Source organism: Nematolebias whitei, chromosome 4 (assembly GCF_014905685.2).
Source record: "Nematolebias whitei isolate Nwh7 chromosome 4, NemWhi1, whole genome shotgun sequence".
Lineage (NCBI taxonomy): Eukaryota > Metazoa > Chordata > Actinopteri > Cyprinodontiformes > Rivulidae > Nematolebias > Nematolebias whitei.
Genome location: NC_056501.1, coordinates 24,231,062 through 24,248,506, shown reverse-complemented (window position 1 = coordinate 24,248,506; position 17,445 = coordinate 24,231,062). Strand labels below are relative to the sequence as shown.

Genomic DNA, 17,445 nt, shown 5'->3' with positions numbered 1-17,445 from the left:
CAGACTATTTACAAAACATAGTCTGTCAAATATATGCCTAAAAGAAAAAGAGGCTTTTCACCGCTTTATAATTGACGCTAATTTCCAGATACCAGGCAACATAAAAAAATACGATTTCGGTAAACCACAATCTCTTTTAATTTGAGCATTATTTCTGAGTTCTGCAGCTTTCTTCTAGGTTGTGACAGAAGCTTTCCTTGCAGTCAAAGTATAACTTAAAAATGTTGTTTATAAGTGTAGATGTATAACAGAGCACAGTAATGTTGAATTAACATGCAATTGCATGCTAGTTTCCAGCCGTTCGTTTTTTAAATGGTCAACTTTCTGGATCCAATTTCACCATTATGGCATTTTAATGTGGTGTAAGATAAACTGGAAGTTAAAAGAACCATTTTCTACAGAAACAAGCATCTTAGAGCTCCACTTTTGTATTGCAATATCATCTCATGAGCAGAGTTGTTAGTAAAAGCTGAAATATTGGAAAGTTGCTACAGATTAGCAAAATCTGGACACTGACATTTTTATTTGTTCAGCAATGCAGCATTTTTAATTTTCTTCGCATCATGGTGATAATGTGAGAGGTTTTCAATCACTTTATTAAAACCATATTGTGACACAGACCAGAACAGATACAGAGCACACAACAGAAATAAATACCATCATGTGTACAGCGTTCGTTGTCAAACAGAGTATTTGCAGCTGGTTTTAGATTTAAGTCATCCAGAAAGACAGAGGGCATGCTATATTAGGCAGATGTGCCACCATGAGCTGACCTCAGTGAGCTCAACAGTCTGCCTGCTTTTGACTGTCGTGTGCAGTTCCTATAACACTCCTCCAGCTCTGATGTGGAGCCAGGCTGCATCTCAGTCCGACTCCATTAGCTCCTGTTGCTTTGCTTCAGGAAGCGGTTTAATCAAGGTCCATGTCAGGCTTGTTCTCTGTAGATTCTGAGGTTGGATTGCCTGTGCTCTCAGTTGTTCCTTTGTCCACAGGTTCCTCGGGGGACTTCTCCTGTCCGTTGACAGGACCGTTCTGCTCCGCAGCCACCTCCTCCTTGGGGAGCTCCACCTTTGGCTTGGGCTTGGTCACAACAGGGTTGCAGGCAGAGAACAGCTCCTGGGAAGTCAAACAAAACGAGTAAAGAAAAATACTAGTTTTGCCAGTTATTACAGTTATTTTTAGCCAGTACAGGAATCTGCATGTGTGTTAATAAATCTTGTTTGTGGTGATTATACAACTAATATTTTTTTTTTATACAGTAAAAAATATTAACAATAAAAAAAACTTTTATAGTTCCTTGAAAGAACTCATATTACCCACCACCTTTCATGCCAGAATTTTAGACTAAGATCATCCTTTGTTGCAAAAAAAAAAAGAAGCTATTTTGTAGCTCCCAGCTACTCAATTTCTGTAGAATTAACTCCGTTACAGCCATTTTATCATCGTTTGTCAGTGTAGATTAGCTGTGGAGGCAAGTTTGAATTGGGATGACTACAAAAGTGTTGTTGTCACTTCCTCTGGATAGCATTAATCTGGCCTCCAGCTCTAATGTTAAAAACCTCTGTGTTATTTTTGAATCAGGATGTCTTTTAACCCCCACATTAAAAAAAGTTACCATAACTGCTTTCTTAAACCTGCCTAATATCACAAATTAGAAACATCTTGTCCAAAAATTGACTTTTTTTGTCCATGGTAAAACTGGTCCACGCATTTATCCCATCTAGACTGAACGACTGCAATTGTTTATTATCTGGGTGTCCAAAAATTATATTAAATTAAGACTTCAGTTGATCCAAAATGCTGCTGCCAGAGTTCTAATGAGAAATGGAAGAAGAACATTTCTCCAATTTTAGCTTCTCTCTATTGGCTCCCTGATTCAGAACCAACTTCCAGTTTCTGTCAGTAAGGTTGACACATTGTCCACTTAAAACTGGGCTTAAGTCTTTCTTTTTTGATAAATCCTATAGTTAGGGTTGGCGTGGGTTTCCTGAGCTATCCTTTAGGCTTAGACTGCTGGAGGACAAATAGACCACATTTCCTCACTCTGCTGCAGTATTTACTTGCTCTACTCTGTATTTGTAATTATCTTAACGTGTTTTTTGGTCTTTCCCTCAATAGAAAGTACATCTGGACCCGTCATTCTGTGTTTGTATCTACTTCCTGTCCTCTCAAACCCAGCCGGTCGAAGCAGATGGCCACTCGTCCTGAGCCTGGTTCTGCTGGAGGTTTCTGCCTTTTAAAAAGGGAGTTTTTCCTTTCCACTGTTGCCAACGTGCTTGCTCAGGATGGGAGACTGTGATGAAGTGAAGACTCAACGCAGTCTGCTGGCCTCCTTAGATAACTTTTAATATTTGGCTTTTATAACGTATGTGAATGTTTCTGTTCAATGCCCTGAGATGACTTCTGTTGTGACTTGGTGCTATATGAATAAACTGAATTGAATATATTCGTTTCCTATGATTATTTCTGTTGAGCGGTTCATTGGATAATAATGTAACAGACACATGCAAAAACATAATTGTCCACCTTCACCTCTTGTTGGTGTGCAGGTAAAATACTTATTACGATGTAGATATGCAGACTCACCTTTGTTTTTGCTCTTATGTCTTTGACTTTAACCGCTGGATCTGCGGTCAGGCTCTGCTTGCTTTGCTGGTTCATGGCACTGTTCATCCACATCATTGTTTCGGTGGTGAGCTTGTCCACTTTGGTTACATCTGCTTCCTCCAAATGGTCGTACTGCTCATCCTTGAAAACAAAAACGTTTTATATTGTAGAGCAATGTTTGTAGACAATGTGTATACTGACTGAATTTATTGTAATTCCAATGTACAGAGTAAACATTTTTAAATAAAAAGGTTCAGAAAATGGAGAATTAAAACAATTTAGTTTGAACAAGTTTTCAGTCCTACCTTCATTTTGTAGGCTTCAACAAATTTCATGTACTGCTGAATTTGTTTTCCCATCTCATCGAAAGCTTTGGGTCTGTCTTCTGCCTCCATGTACCGCTCCAGGATGGGCTGCCCAAGTTTCTGTAGCGCACAAAGTGTAAAAGCTAGTTTAAGATACAACTTTCTCAACAACAACACAGGAAAAAAATGTTATTAAGGCAATATTTACCTTCAAGTCTGCCAGTTTGTCAATGTAAACCTGTTTCGGTTGGTCCTCTCCCTCTTCATACAGCCAGTTTTCAGTGTCCTCCAGCTTTAGCGACAGAGCATCTCGGTCCTGAAAAAATAAAAACAGCATATTTAAATTCATCGTTATATATCATAACAGTGCTGGCATCTGCTGTTGTGAAAAACACAAGTCCCTGTTGGCCAGTTTACTCACAGATTCACTGACAAACTTCTCCAGCATCCCGTGCAGTTTGTCCCTCATATCGTACACATACTCCTCTACATTATTCTTGGCATCGTTCCTCTCCTTCTCCAGCTTGTCCTGCATGATCATCTTACCCTGCAGAGACAACAAGCACCAACTGAACAAGGCTGCTAACAGGAGGTTGGATGAGTGTGTGACGCTGAAACCACGGGTACCTCGTTTTCTACAAAAAGATTGAGCATGTCGTTTGCTAGCTGCCACTGAGGGCTGTTTTCAATGGGAAGCTCCAGCACTTTTGTCTTGACTTTAGCCTTTTTGGCTTGAGGGGGCTGGTCGGACTTTTTCTCACTCTTGCCCTCCTCCGTGCTCGTCTAAAAATAGGAAAAGAACGAACAATGGAGACATGAAGTGATCAGATTTTTCTGCAATTTAATGAAAAGCACTGTTAAATTTTTTTAAATATAAAACACAGAAGAAAATCAATGTTATTTGCTTTTCCTAAGTCTAGTTATACACTATAATGCACACCCTGATAAATTATATTTACTTAAAAAGGAGCATCTTACTTCCATCTCTTCATTCTCTTGAGGCGTCTTCTCCTCCGTTTCCTTCTGAGCTTCCCCTTGAGCCTCCTGCCCACCCTGATCAGTCTGCATCTTGTTCTGAAAAACAAGTGATGGGGCAACAAATTTAAAATCAAATATAAAAGTCAAAATGTTTAAATATAGTTTGAAGCCGCACGATTGATTAAAACTTTTCATTCACTCATTAAGTTGTTTGCACTTGATCTACACATGAGCAAACCCAGAGAGTTGTAGATTTGTTCACAAGTTCAATATAGTTTCCAAGATCCTAAAAAAAATCTAGTAAAAAACAAAAAGTTAAAAAAGTCTGTGGCAAAAGTTCCCGTACTTCCTCAACACTTATGTCCAACTTAATTACTAAAATCGCAAGTTATTTTCCATGAGTGATTATTTTATTTGGAAAAAAAAGCATTAAAATGTGCAATTATGACAGAATCACCACTTGAGTTTTTATTTTTCCAATAATTAACATATAGTCTTAACAAGTAATGTTTCTGTTCTAATTTTAGACCTGCTCTGTTGTCAAGACAACAGAAACTCACAAACTTTTGATAATGACAAAACAACATCAAGACATTTTTTTGTGCTTCTGAGGTGACAAAACAGCAAAAACTAAATTAAACTGCTGCTGTGCAGCTGTGGTACCTCTCCATCCTTGTCAGAGACTTGTTCAGTTTCCATGGGTTCCTCTCCCTCATCACACTTTTGCACTTCGACCAAAGAGGCGCTGGACACACTGAAGATGCCATGAATGTTCACCCGCACCTTCACTTTCACCTTTGAGCTTTCTCCAGATGTCTGTGGGACAACCTTCTGGATCAGAAACTGACCTGTAGAAAGGGAGAAAAACAACAAACGTTCTGGTGTTCCTAACGTCAGGAAAAATATCTATTTGATCACACATTGACAGCAGAATATGTCTTTTTATACCCGTGTCCTTAAGAAGCTTTAGTATCTTACCAATGATGGGATCAGGATAAGGCAGCTCATTGGGACAAGCGTAGTACGCCTCCAAAGAGAAAGGCTCCCTCCGGTAGAAGGTCAGCACTTTGGAGAAAGGTGCTGCGTGGTTCTTAGGAAATACCTCACAATCACTGTGCAAACAACACAGTTTTATTAAAAAATATACACTTTAAACAGTAGAAATAAACTTGCTTATATATTTTCTTTCCATTTACTTTACCTTAAACCTTCCTCTGCAGCAGAGTGCCACTTCAGAGAGACTGGATACGGAACCACATCTGTGATGGAGAACTCCCGGACTTTGAAGGCAGGGGAAAGTATTGCACACTGAGGGAATAAAAATATTACTTTTTTTTTTTTTTGATGATTCATACCACACAAACAGATGTTTTATACTCGTCGGATTGAAACACGTGATCATCTTGTGAGCTACAAGAGGGGCTGGGTCAGTATAGTACCTGCAAGGCACATCCTCTTGCCACTGCTTCATCAGCATTCAGCGTGGTGCTCAGCTCCTTCCCGAATAATTTGCTGATTCTCTCTTTAACAGCTTGGATTCTGGAGGCGCCGCCTACTATCTCAACTGCATAGATGTCATCCTTTTTCAGTTCTTATCACGAGAGAGGAAAAAAAAAATCAAGGTCATCTCCTGAACTTGGTAAACGGGATAGTGAGAATTTTTATTGAAGTAAACAACACCCTTCTGCAAATTCTACTTACTGGCATGTTCCAACAGGCTAAGAAGAGGAGGCTCAACTCGAGCCAAGAGATCAGCACACATCTCTTCAAAGTGACCCCTGGGGGAAGAAAAATAAAAACATGATTTAAGCTTTGTAGGTGAAACTCAAGACAAGAGTCATCAGTACAAGCAGCAGAGATAAGTTTGACGTTGGTCTACCTGTTCATGTGTCCAGAGACGTCGATGTCATTCATGAAGCACTCGATGTTCAGCGGCAGGTCAGAGGAGTTGGCGCTCATGAGCTTCTTCAGTTTTTCACACTCCTGGTAGAGCCTGACCAGAGCTCTGGGCTTGGACTTGACATCAAGTTTGTACTTCTTGCCAAATTCTTCTACAAAGTATTTGACCAGTACCTCGTCGAAATCTTTACCTCCCAGCTGGGGGTCGCACGCTGTGGCAAGAACCTGAGGTGGGAGAAAGAGGCAATGAGACGAGGACGAAACAAAGGTTATAGATTGGTAATTTGTTGAATGCTGATGGAGTTCCACCTTCAGTTTGCCCTTATTGAAGGCACACACTGATGTCTGATAACCAGAGTGGCCGAGATCCACAAACACCACGTTTCTGGGCTTCTCCTCCGGAGCAGGGAGGTCCTGTTTATAGATCCCATATGCCAAAGCAACTGTAGGGAACAATGATGTATTAATAAAGTAAATTGGACCATTTTAAGTAATCCTTTGTGACTCCTTAATATTAGTCTGAGTTTAGATCTACAATTAGTAACATGTACATAAAAATATCTTGGTACAAACCTGCAGTTGTTTCATTCATCAGCCTCAAGCAGTTGAGTCCAGCAACCTGAGCCGCATCTATCACTGATCTCCTCTCAGCATCCGTGTAGTAGCAGGGAACCTGGTTCCAACAAAACACCATTTACAATCGGAGGATACATATTACTCAGTCATTAAACTATGTAAAAATTAAATGGCTATATTAATTGTCACCAGTTTTATCTTCTCAGATTCAGCATTCCACTACTGGTTTATTCTTTAGGTTTTTTTTTTGTTTGTTTGTTTATTTAACATCAGCTTTTAAAATTCTTAAAATTTTAAAAACCGATGATAATAAAAAAAAAGGTGCAATTTTGAGTCGTCAGGCAATTTTTTTTTTGCCGTGACAGCTTTCATGAAAGCATTGATGTCGCAATCACATGGTAATTTAGAAAATCTTTAGAAAAACTGAACACCCACATTAGATTTTCTACTCACTATATACAGTACTGATTAAAAAAAGCTTTTGTTTTATTTGCATGAAGTTTATAACTTGATTAGAATTTACTGTCAACATAATAAAAGTAAGAGAAGCGTTTTTAAACTTCATGCATCAACTCAAGACAAGTCTTGTCAAGTGAAACAGCTGTACAGCAGGGTGCGTCAGGGTGTGAGTTTTCTAAAGATGACCCACTTACAGACACGACACAGTCAGCTACAGGCTTCTTCAGAGCACTCTCTGCTGTCTCCTTCAGCTTGGTCAGCAGCATCGCAGTGACCTGCTCAATGCTGAACACCTTCTCCTCCTCCATGTACATCACCTTCAGTAACAAACATGAAGATGCAGAACATTGGTCTCAGCTCAACACTAGAAAACTGGACACAGTAATAACTGCTAGATGAAGCATAACTTTCTGACACAAGCTATTGTCAAATAATAAAGTGATTTAATCTCATCAATACAAGTAAAATGACAGGTATCTAAACATACATTACTGTTATGCAACATTATATGTAATTATTTTCAGGCAAAACACTCTTCCAGTCAGCTTTTATAATACAAAACTTTAACTTTCAGTTTTATCAGGGCTTCTTTTGAGTTGGTACCAAAGGTCTAAGTGATGATACGGACATTTTATAACTTCAGTAAACTTCATTTATAGACATGCTGTTTGATGTGCCTTTACTCCTTTTTTAATCTGAAATGCTCGAGTGAAGAACACATTAAACAAATTAAAAATAATAAACCCTCAAAACTGAGAACAAATAAACAAACTTAATAAACACTAGTCCCAGAAATTTATTAACCTCCAGTCCATGTTCTGAACTTTAAGTGCATGTGAGGAGTAGGAAGATGCCTAATTTTTTTAAAGTTTACTAGATGCCCCTTGATCTTCTCACCTTGATGCCTGTTGTTCCTGAAGGCATTTGTGCAATATCATAAACCAGGCTGCTTTTGAGGGACTGCACATAGGGATCTGAAAACGCTCTGCCGTGAAACCTCTTGAACCCTTGGACTGTGTTCTTGCAGTTTGTGACAACCTGTACAGAGACACAGTAGAAGCCAAACTGTGAATTTATGACATGACTTGAATGCTGTTTATGTCCTGTGTTGGTGCTACATGTGTACTGTAACCATGTCCAGTGTTCATTCTTAGTGCAGCACAGAAACTTCCATCCTTTTTCTTAATTTTTTCTTAATGAAAAAGTGCCAAGTGGACTCGGAGCTTCACAGAAAACATACCTGGCTTTTTGCAGCAGCACCGATTGATCGATTTCTGGGTCCAAATGAAACGCATGCTCTGCAGTGAGAAAACACAAAATCAAAACTTTCACTTATGCAGGCACGGTAATTAGGTTTTGTGTTGTTTGATGATTAAAACTGACAAAAACTATTGACATATTTGTAGTTATTGAATTTATACACTTATGAACAAAAGATAAGTTTTGTTCGGCTGCTCCCTTCTTCAGGGGTTGCCACAGCAAGTCAACTCATGAAAAGATTTGACAACGGTTTTACGCTGGATGCCCTTCCTGACAACCTGGACTTGAACCGGCAGCCTCAGGATTACAGGACCGCGGCACTGACCACAAAGCTACTGCAGCCCCCTTAAGCACTTTTGTATAGTAAAATATAAAATTTTAAATTAAACAATTCAAATGCCAACTTTTAAAATAATATTTGAAAAAAGGAGCAAAGATTAATTAATTTAAAGTTTTAAATCTCTGCATATTTTTACAATTCTTCTTCTTCCGGTTTTTCCCTCTTCAGAGGTCGCCACAGCGAGTCATCCTCCTCCACCTCACTCGGTCCTCTGCATCCTCTGTCCTCACTCCAACTACCTTCATGTCCTCTCTTACTACATCCATACATCTCCTCTTTGGCCTTCCTCTGTCTTTTTCCTGGCATATCTTTACAATTAGGTAATGCTAAATATGAATTTGTCAAGTTTTCATTTCTGCTAATGTGACTTGAAACAATTAGTTGTAAGATAGAACTTTATTGATCTCACAGGAAATTGTTGTGCCAGAGTTTCAGTACAAAGGAACACACACAAGGTATAAAAATAAAAGAGGTAGAAAAGTACCAACAATTGAGGTCCAGGAGGTACATAAGGTGTTTTATGGCTTTATTATTTTTTTTTAATCTTCCATTTTGGAGCTACTAAAATATGCAGTGTTACCTCAGATTCTGGACTGTGTATGAAAATCAAGCACAATGGACTGATGGAGCCGTGTTTGACAGCCAGGATGCGACCGGCCTCCATCCATCATGTGTCTCAGTCACCTGACTGCTACGGTGACAGACTCCAAATTACGAAATTTATTTACAAATATCAACAAGCATTAAACTATGTAATGTGTTTTTAAAATTGCTAATTTAAACCGGAATCGTTTAGGGAAAGCTAACGTTAGCTTTAGCACTCACATGCCGTGTTTCCTGTTGTGAAATCTGTTAGCATGCTAACTTGCTAGGTAGCAACCTTAGCTTAATTCAGTTGTGATATATGTTAGCATGCTAACTAGCTAGGTAGCAACCTTAGCTTAGACCAGCATTTTGGATAACGGCAAGATAATTCACTCCAGTTTAGTAAAGGACTAAGTAACATTACATAAATCATACAGGAATAATACGAGTCCTAATACTTACGGTGTACATCGGTCGCTGTATTCATTAGCGACAGTTTCAATGCCTCCGGCTCTTGCTACCGCTACATAGCAGTTCATAAACCCGACGTCAAAACCTACAACCGACATTTTTCACTAGTTGACTCAAGTGTTGGGAGTTATATAAAGAAAGAAAAAACTAAAGTCGAGTGCTAAAATGTACAGCAGTAACTACGGTGGATTCCAGTGAATGGACAGTGAACCACCCTCGCTCTTGTTCCATGAAACTGAGCAGCAGCGTGCAGTGCGGTGCGCCCAGAGAGCTTTCAGGAATTTTCTGTCACTCCGTCGTCGCACTGCAGAGCCTCCGCGGTCCGGCGCCGCCTACAGCTCGGGAATGGTACTACAAGGTTGCGCTTCAGTCTTTTTCTATTTCTTTAAAAGGCACAAAATTAAGTAAGGCAAGTTTTTTTTTTTTTCGGCTGCTCCCTTCTTCAGGGATAAATACAGCGAACTCTCATGAAAGATTTGGTAATTTGTTTTACGATGGATGCTCTTCCTGACACAACCTGGGCTCGAACCCATCTTCTCAGTCAGGACTGTGGCACAGACCACCGAGCTACAAGCCACCAAAACATACAGAAATTAGTAAAATAAATAAAAATAATAATTATTTAATTAATTAATTTAGTTATATAGCAGGAATGTTCAAACACATTAATAAAATGTTGTTCTTGGTTGATGTAGAAGTAGAAGTTTGCATAATCTTTTTGTGCACATGTGGGATCTTCTCTGGTGTCCTTCCACAGACCAAAAACATGTATGTTAGGTTAATAGGTAACTAAATTATCCCTAGATCTAGAAGTGAAAGTGTGAATGACAGTAAATGACAGATGACAGTAAAGTCTACAAAATGTTATTTATGTTGATACTATAAAATAATGGACAGCACGGTGGCACAACTGGTAGAGCTGCTGCCTCTCAGCGAACAGGTCCCTGGTTCAAACCCCGGTCCAGGGGCCTTCTGGGTGGAGTTTGCATGTTCTCTCCGTGCATGCGTGGGTTTTCTCCGGGTGCTCCGGTTTCCTCCCACAGACCAAAAACATGCATGTTAGGCTGATTGGTAACTCTAAATTGTCCCTAGGTGTGAGTGAGAGAGTGAATGGTTGTTTGTGTCGTTTGTCTCTATGTGGCCCTGTGATGGACTTGCGACCCGTCTAGGGTGTACCCCGCCACTCGCACAGTGATTGCTGGACATGGGCACCAGCAACCCCCGTGACCCAAAATGGAATAAACGGGTAAAGATAATGGATGGATGGATGGATTATAAAATAATGAAAAAATATATATACATGTATTTTATTAATCCCAAAGAGAAACTAAATGTTGTTGTAGCTCATCATCCTGGTTTCATTAAGAGTTGTTATAGATGTTTGTGGCTGTGGCAGGAAGGATATCCCACAGCAGTCCATCTTGCAGCAGATCTGAAGAAACTGGCTGCAGATGCCAATCCGTCCACCCAGACCCAGTGGCCTCTCGGTCCTCCTGGCAGCAGGACCACCTGAATGTTGGGCAGAACTCCTCGCTGAGTGATGGCCATTCCTCTCAGCAGCTTGTTGAGCTCCTCATCATTGCAGACAGCCAACTCCAGGTGTCGGGGGATGATTGTGGTCTTCTTGTTGTCATGAGCCACATTTCCTGCCAGCTCCACATCCAAAAGGTAGACGGAGATGTATCCACGGCACCTCCTTTACAACTCATTTGCATTTGAGGTAATATTTGAGCTTTGAGATGTTAATCAGCTGCTCCAGGTTGTAAAAACCATCTTGTTGTCATGGTTACGCTTCATAACAAATGTCCAAAGGTAAAAAGGTTTCAGTAAAAAGCCTTCCAGCTACACCACATCCAAAACCAGAGGAAGTTATCATTAAAAAAAAACTCTTTACATCCAGAAAAAAAGGAAAAAAGTTTTCAAAAGCAATATCCAAAAATGAAAGTAACAGCTACTCCAACATGCAGCCACCTTGAGCAGCACAACTCTAGAACAGAGATTCTAATAGAGCATAGTTCCCTTGACATTCTCTTGACATACCAGCAAACTACAGATAACAACCAAGAAAATATCACACTAGAAAAACTGATTCCATTCATGGCATACATCATAAACTGCTCAGAACAGGCAAAGACTAAAATGGAAAAAATAAAGATTATTGTAAAGGCAGCAGCAAGGTTTTTTAATGTAAAAGATTTGTCTTGGGAAAAAATCCACAATGAACTCACTGGAGAAGGATCGTCTGAGGCTGAGGCTTTTCAAAACATCACATAATTTTAACATTAAGGAGGAATATTGAGTTGCTTGATAATGATGAAGATAATGAGGATGCTATTAATATGAAATTTTCTTTAATAGAACTAAATAAAGCATTGAAGAATTCCAAAAAATCAACTCCGGGCAAAGATCAAATCAATTATTGCATGATGAATAATCTTAGTGATGTGAGTAAGGAAATATTATTAGAATTATATAATAAGGTGTGGGAGGAAGGAAAACTACCAAACAAATGGAAAGAAGCCATTATTGTCCCTATTTGTAAACTTGGGAAGGATTTAAATTTAGCAGAAATTTATAGACCAATTGCTCTAACATCATGTGTAGGTAAAGTTATGGAGAAAATGATAAATCCATCCATCCATTATCTTTACCCGTTTGTTCCATTTTGGGTCACGGGGGTCACTGGTGCCCATGTCCAGCAATCACTGTGCGAGGGGCGGGGTACACCCTGGACGGGTCGCAAGTCCATCGCAGGGCCACATAGAGACAAACAACCATTCACTCTCTCACTCACACCTAGGGACAATTTAGAGTTACCAATCAGCCTAACATGCATGTTTTTGGTCTGTGGGAGGAAACCGGAGTACCCGGAGAAAACCCACGCATGCACGGAGAGAACATGCAAACTCCACCCAGAAAGGCCCCTGGACCGGGGTTTGAACCAGGGACCTGCTCGCTGAGAGGCAGAAAATGATAAATAACAGATTAAATTATTTTTTAGAATCTAAGGAGAAAATAAAGGAATTGCTGCAAAGATCGTCTGGGGATATAAGTTTTAACAGCATTTTTAGGTTTTTGAGAAGAACAGGGAATTTGGAGAGGATTTAGTTGTTGTTGTTTTTTTTTTAGAATCTTGTCCATACTCCAATCCAGAAGGTGGCGGTAATGCACCTTAAGCTGTTTGCCAACCGCCATAAAAAGACAAGAAGAAGAAGAAGACATACCAGCACTGTCAAATCAGCCAATTTATTGAGCTGATTTGGGCTGAAATTAACTGTGAAGTCATGTGCCAGCAAAGTAAAGAGCAAAGAACTGAGCACACATCCCTGAGGACATCCTGTGCTCAGTTTGGCAGGAAGTCCTAAACCCAGTTAAACAGTAAGCCAGCAGGCCATTATAAAAATTGGCCTCGAAGCTGCTAGTCCCAAAATGATTTGTGGGAATTTAATGCTTAAAACTTACATAAGCTACTTTAATACCTTCAATAAGCAGTTAAGTTAGTAGAAGTCTTTGTGGTTGACCCTTACAATTGTGCAAAAGACAGTAAAGCAAAAGTAGCATTAGCCAAGCTCAACACAAGCATCAGAATGTCTTTAACCTCCCAAGACCCAGACTCTTGCGTATGTGGATGCCAGGTTGTCCACATATGTGGATGCCAGGTCCTAGGACGTTTTAAAGAAAAGTAGATTTGTAAATTTTACCAATTCAAAGCAAATGGACAAAATGTTTTTTGTTAACTTTTCTAACTGCAATTAGCGTGGTTGAAAAATAAGAGTTGAGAACATTTTAGGCAAACTTTGAAAATATAAGCATATACTCAAGGAAATATTGCACGTCACACCAGATATACAGTGCATGTTACAAATTACACTCAGCTACTACTACATCAAATTTGAGCTTATCTGTAAAACTGAGTGAATAAGAGAAGTGATCGGAAGGTCGCCGGTTCAACTCCCCGGACCGACAACATCAAAATGTGGGTGGGAAAGGTGAAACATATTTGCCTCCACCTTCATTTGCCCCACTCTTGAGCAAGGCCTTTAACCTCCACCATCTGCTTCCCCAGGCAATCTAGATAGCAGCTCTGTGCTCCACACAGATGGCTGTGGTAGCTCAGTGGTGTCAGTAAGGGCATCTGGCGTAAAATCAAATGTCAAGTCTTCAAGCGACTTAGTTCGTTGTGGCGACCCCCTGAAGAAGGGAGCAGCAGAAAGACGATTAAAAAAGTATTGGCTAATGTTAAAGTTGCTGCCATTTTAAATTGACTCTCAAAAGTCAATCCGTTGTAGAATCTCAGCCAATGATTATTTTCTAAACGTCTCATAAAATAGTAGTTTATGAGATATTTTAGAAAAAGACAATACACTGACACAAGCAAAAACATGCAGAATATTTTCACCGTAGTCTTTCGACAGTGGACAGCGATCATTGCGTGTGACCCTCAAACTCCCATTAATTTTATTTCAACAACTTTGAACTAAATTTGAACTCTGTTTTAGTTTAAGAAAAGAAAATTTCACGACAAGCTGATGTGGTGTGACTTTGTCAGAGGCAGATGACAAACAAAACCTTTTTTTCTCTCCAGATAAAATAAAATCTAATCAAATGGATGACTGCACCATCTGCAGACTGTTTGGCACAAAAATCAAAGCTTAAAGTTTAATTTATTAGAGGTCATCACTGTTGACGTCTGCGATGACAGTTTTAAACTGCACTTGCACAGATGTGACAGAAAATCTCAGCAGGATACATATGCTCCAAATCTGAATGAAATTTTAGGATATTCATGTAATTTTACTTCAGTTAGTGCAAAACCTTGGTCATAAAGATGTATTTTCTGACAAAATATTAAAATGACAATGTTTTCAAGGCATAAAAATATTGAACAAGATCAGTATATTTGACACGGTTTAACATATTGTTAAAATGTACAGAAATATGCAATGATTCGCAGTAATTTTTTTAAAATAAAGTTTCATAGTTCAAATTGTGGTGCGTTACTTTATAAAATACATTTATCCATATAATTTATTTTTGTGAATTATTTGTGTATGCATTAAAAAATATATCTACAGGACAAACGTGATTCATTTTGACATTCATTTACATTTTAAACAGGACATTTTCTCACAACACGTCAAAATATTTACAAAAGGCACATGCACCGTTTTACCCTTTTTATAGTTTAATAGTCGCCACAGTGAACAAACACAAATATTTGGCAATTGATTTGTGCTTGGCACCCTTCCTTATGCAACCACAGACCACCAAGCTACCAACAGTCAGGGGATTTGAACCGACAACCTTGTCTTCAGTCACACATTCTCTAACCACCGCACCACCCCTCCCCCGTAAACATGAAAAAAAAGAGAAACAGAACAAAGAAATGTTCAGTGTTGCAGATGTGGAATTGTGCAAGTGCTTTTTGTTTATGAAATCAAATACAACCAGCTGTAAAAACTTCATTTTATTTATTAACCTTTATTTAACCAGGCAAATCCCATTGAGATCACAGATCTCTTTTGCAAGGGAGGCCTGAAGGCAGCCTAACATGCATGTTTTTGATCTGTGGGAGGAAACCGGAGTACCCGGAGAAAACTCACACAAGCACGAGAAGAACATGCAAACTCCACAGAAAGACCCCAGGTCCAACCAGGGATCGAACCCAGGACCTTCTTGCTGTGAGGCAACAACAGTGCTAACCACTGAACAGTCGTGCTGCCAAATTTAGCAACTTTGTATTGTAACGTTACATTTTAAACTCTTTTGAATTTATGTTGTTACATCTTACCCTAAAATAAGACTGATTTCTTTTTAAATATTGGTCAAGTAGTTTTGACTCTGCAAATATCTTGGCCTGAAAAATAAAACTTGTGATGGTAGTAACGACCAGCATGACCATCAATGAAAATCAAATCAGTGTACTAAGGAGTGTCAGAAAATACAAAAACACTCGTCACCCTGAGCAGTCTCACAAAAGGTAAAACAAGTATTTCCCCTATCTTACCACCAGCTAAAAGATATACTCCTTACCTCAGGACTGGAGTTTTATTTCATTTTCCACTCAGTTTTATGTGCTTTATTTACAAGACTTTATTAGTGACATGTCCTGCTATATTGTGGTTCACTTTTACAGCTTCACTGTATTGCGGGTTTTTAAATCCCCTCTTAATATTGTGAGTATGGTACATGCTGTGCCATACTGTACATTCATCTCATAGCCATCATCTTCATCACTAACGTTAGTGATACGTTTATATGAGTGGGAGAGGTTAGTAGGTTTATAAATCCTTCACACACACACACACCGGACCGTGTTTACACGAACGTAAAAGATGCATACAAAGCTGAACCCCGCCCCCACCTAGGACTGTCAGACCACATCTCAATCTTCCTGGCTCCTGCTTACATGCCCCCGCTGAGACGCTCCAGACCGGTACAAAAGAAAGTTAAATGTTGGAGCCAGGACAGTGGCCCCATATTGAGAGATTGTTTTGACCGAACAGACTGGCAGGTTTTCAGAGAAGCTGCTGAAAATGGAGGTTCGCTTGATCTTGACCAATACACATCCTCAGTACTGGGTTACATTAGTACATGTACTGACACAGTCTCCACTATCAGAAATGTTAAAAGCTACCCAAACAGAAAACCTTGGCTGAATGCAGAGGTGCGTACCCTGCTGGAAGCCAGGAACACTGCCTTCAGGTCTGGAAACTCAGAGGAGCTGAGTAGGACGAGAAAAGAGCTGGTTGCTGGTATTAAGAGGGCCAAGGCCACATATGCAAAGAGGATCGAGGGTCAATTCATCTCACAAGACCCTCGGAGCATGTGGAGGGGCATTAAGTGCATAACAGATTATAAAGGAAGGAGTGAACAATGCCCCAAAGACCCATCTCTGCCTGATGCCCTCAACAAGTTCTATGCACGCTTTGAAGACCCGAACAGACCACACAGCACCAGACTCACCTCGCCACCGGATGAAGAGCATCTCAGCGTGACCTCAGCAGAAGTAAGGAGTACCTTCAGGAGGATTAATCCGCACAAAGCAACTGGCCCAGACAACATCCCCGGAAAAGTGTTGAAGGAATGTGCTGATCAGCTCTGTGAGGTGCTGGCAGACATCTTTAACACCTCACTTACCCTGGAGACAGTTCCCACCTGCCTGAAGACTGCCACCATCATCCCAGTCCCAAAAAGCTCTACAGTGACTGGTCTGAATGACTATCGGCCAGTGGCCCTCACCCCGATAGTCGCTAAATGCTTTGAAAAACTGGTCATGACTCACATCAAAACAACCATCAACATCAACGAGGACCCTCATCAGTACGCATACCGTGAGAACCGATCAACAGAGGATGCAATCTCCTCTGTGGTCCACACTGCGCTCAACCACCTGGAGCAGAAAAACTCTTATGTCCGTATGCTCTTTGTGGACTTCACATCCGCCTTCAACACCATGATCCCCCAAACCCTGATGGACAAACTATCCACACTAGGACTAAGCCCCTCCATCTGCAACTGGGTACTAGACTTTTTAACAAACAGACCACAGTTAGTGAGGATCCACAACCTCTCCTCCTCCACCATAACCCTCAGCACTGGCTCTCCTCAGGGATGTGTGTTGAGCCCCCTTCTGTTTACTCTGCTCACATATGATTGTGCAGCTACCCATCCAGGCTGTCACATTGTAAAGTTTGCAGATGATACAGCGGTGGTGGGATGCATCACAAACAATGATGAGTCCAGCTACAGGCAGGAGGTGGAACACCTGGAGAGCTGGTGCAGAGAGAATAACCTTCACATCAATGTGAAGAAGACAAAGGAGATGATTGTGGACTTCAGAAGGAACAAAAACATCTACACCCCCCTGAACATAAGAGGATCTGCGGTGGAAGTGGTCTCCAGCTACAAGTACTTGGGTGTACACATGAATGACAACCTCAGCTGGAGCAACAACACCACCAG

General features: G+C 40.2%; 2 protein-coding genes across 2 annotated transcripts in view; one reads left to right on the top strand and one right to left on the bottom strand.

Moving 5' to 3' along the window:
• The window catches only part of LOC119408264 (glucocorticoid receptor), a 156,577-nt gene that overhangs the window by 64,053 nt on the left and 75,079 nt on the right, over window positions 1-17,445 (top strand). The gene's annotated exons all lie outside the window — the stretch shown is intronic.
• hspa4b (heat shock protein 4b) lies at window positions 576-9,733 on the bottom strand. The gene is made up of 19 exons (XM_037675332.1): window positions 9,472-9,733; window positions 8,065-8,122; window positions 7,722-7,862; window positions 7,019-7,141; window positions 6,363-6,462; window positions 6,099-6,232; window positions 5,770-6,014; window positions 5,592-5,668; window positions 5,330-5,481; window positions 5,092-5,198; window positions 4,869-5,002; window positions 4,554-4,738; window positions 3,891-3,986; window positions 3,540-3,695; window positions 3,334-3,459; window positions 3,121-3,228; window positions 2,913-3,032; window positions 2,587-2,748; window positions 576-1,116 (listed from the first exon to the last, which is right to left on the bottom strand). Exons 1-19 carry the CDS (start codon window positions 9,576-9,578, stop codon window positions 910-912), a joined length of 2,538 nt encoding a protein of 845 aa, XP_037531260.1. The 5' UTR covers window positions 9,579-9,733; the 3' UTR covers window positions 576-909.

What these genes read in the sequence shown, in the direction of transcription:
- hspa4b (XM_037675332.1), bottom strand. Translation starts at nt 9,578, where the DNA reads ATGTCGGTTGTAGGTTTTGACGTCGGGTTTATGAACTGCTATGTAGCG. An exon ending in GTCTCTGGACACATGAACAG is followed by an intron (nt 5,669 to 5,769) that starts GTAGACCAACGT and finishes TTCTTCCCCCAG; the next exon opens with GGGTCACTTTGAAGAGATGT. An exon ending in AAGAGAATGAAGAGATGGAA is followed by an intron (nt 3,696 to 3,890) that starts GTAAGATGCTCC and finishes TCCTATTTTTAG; the next exon opens with ACGAGCACGGAGGAGGGCAA.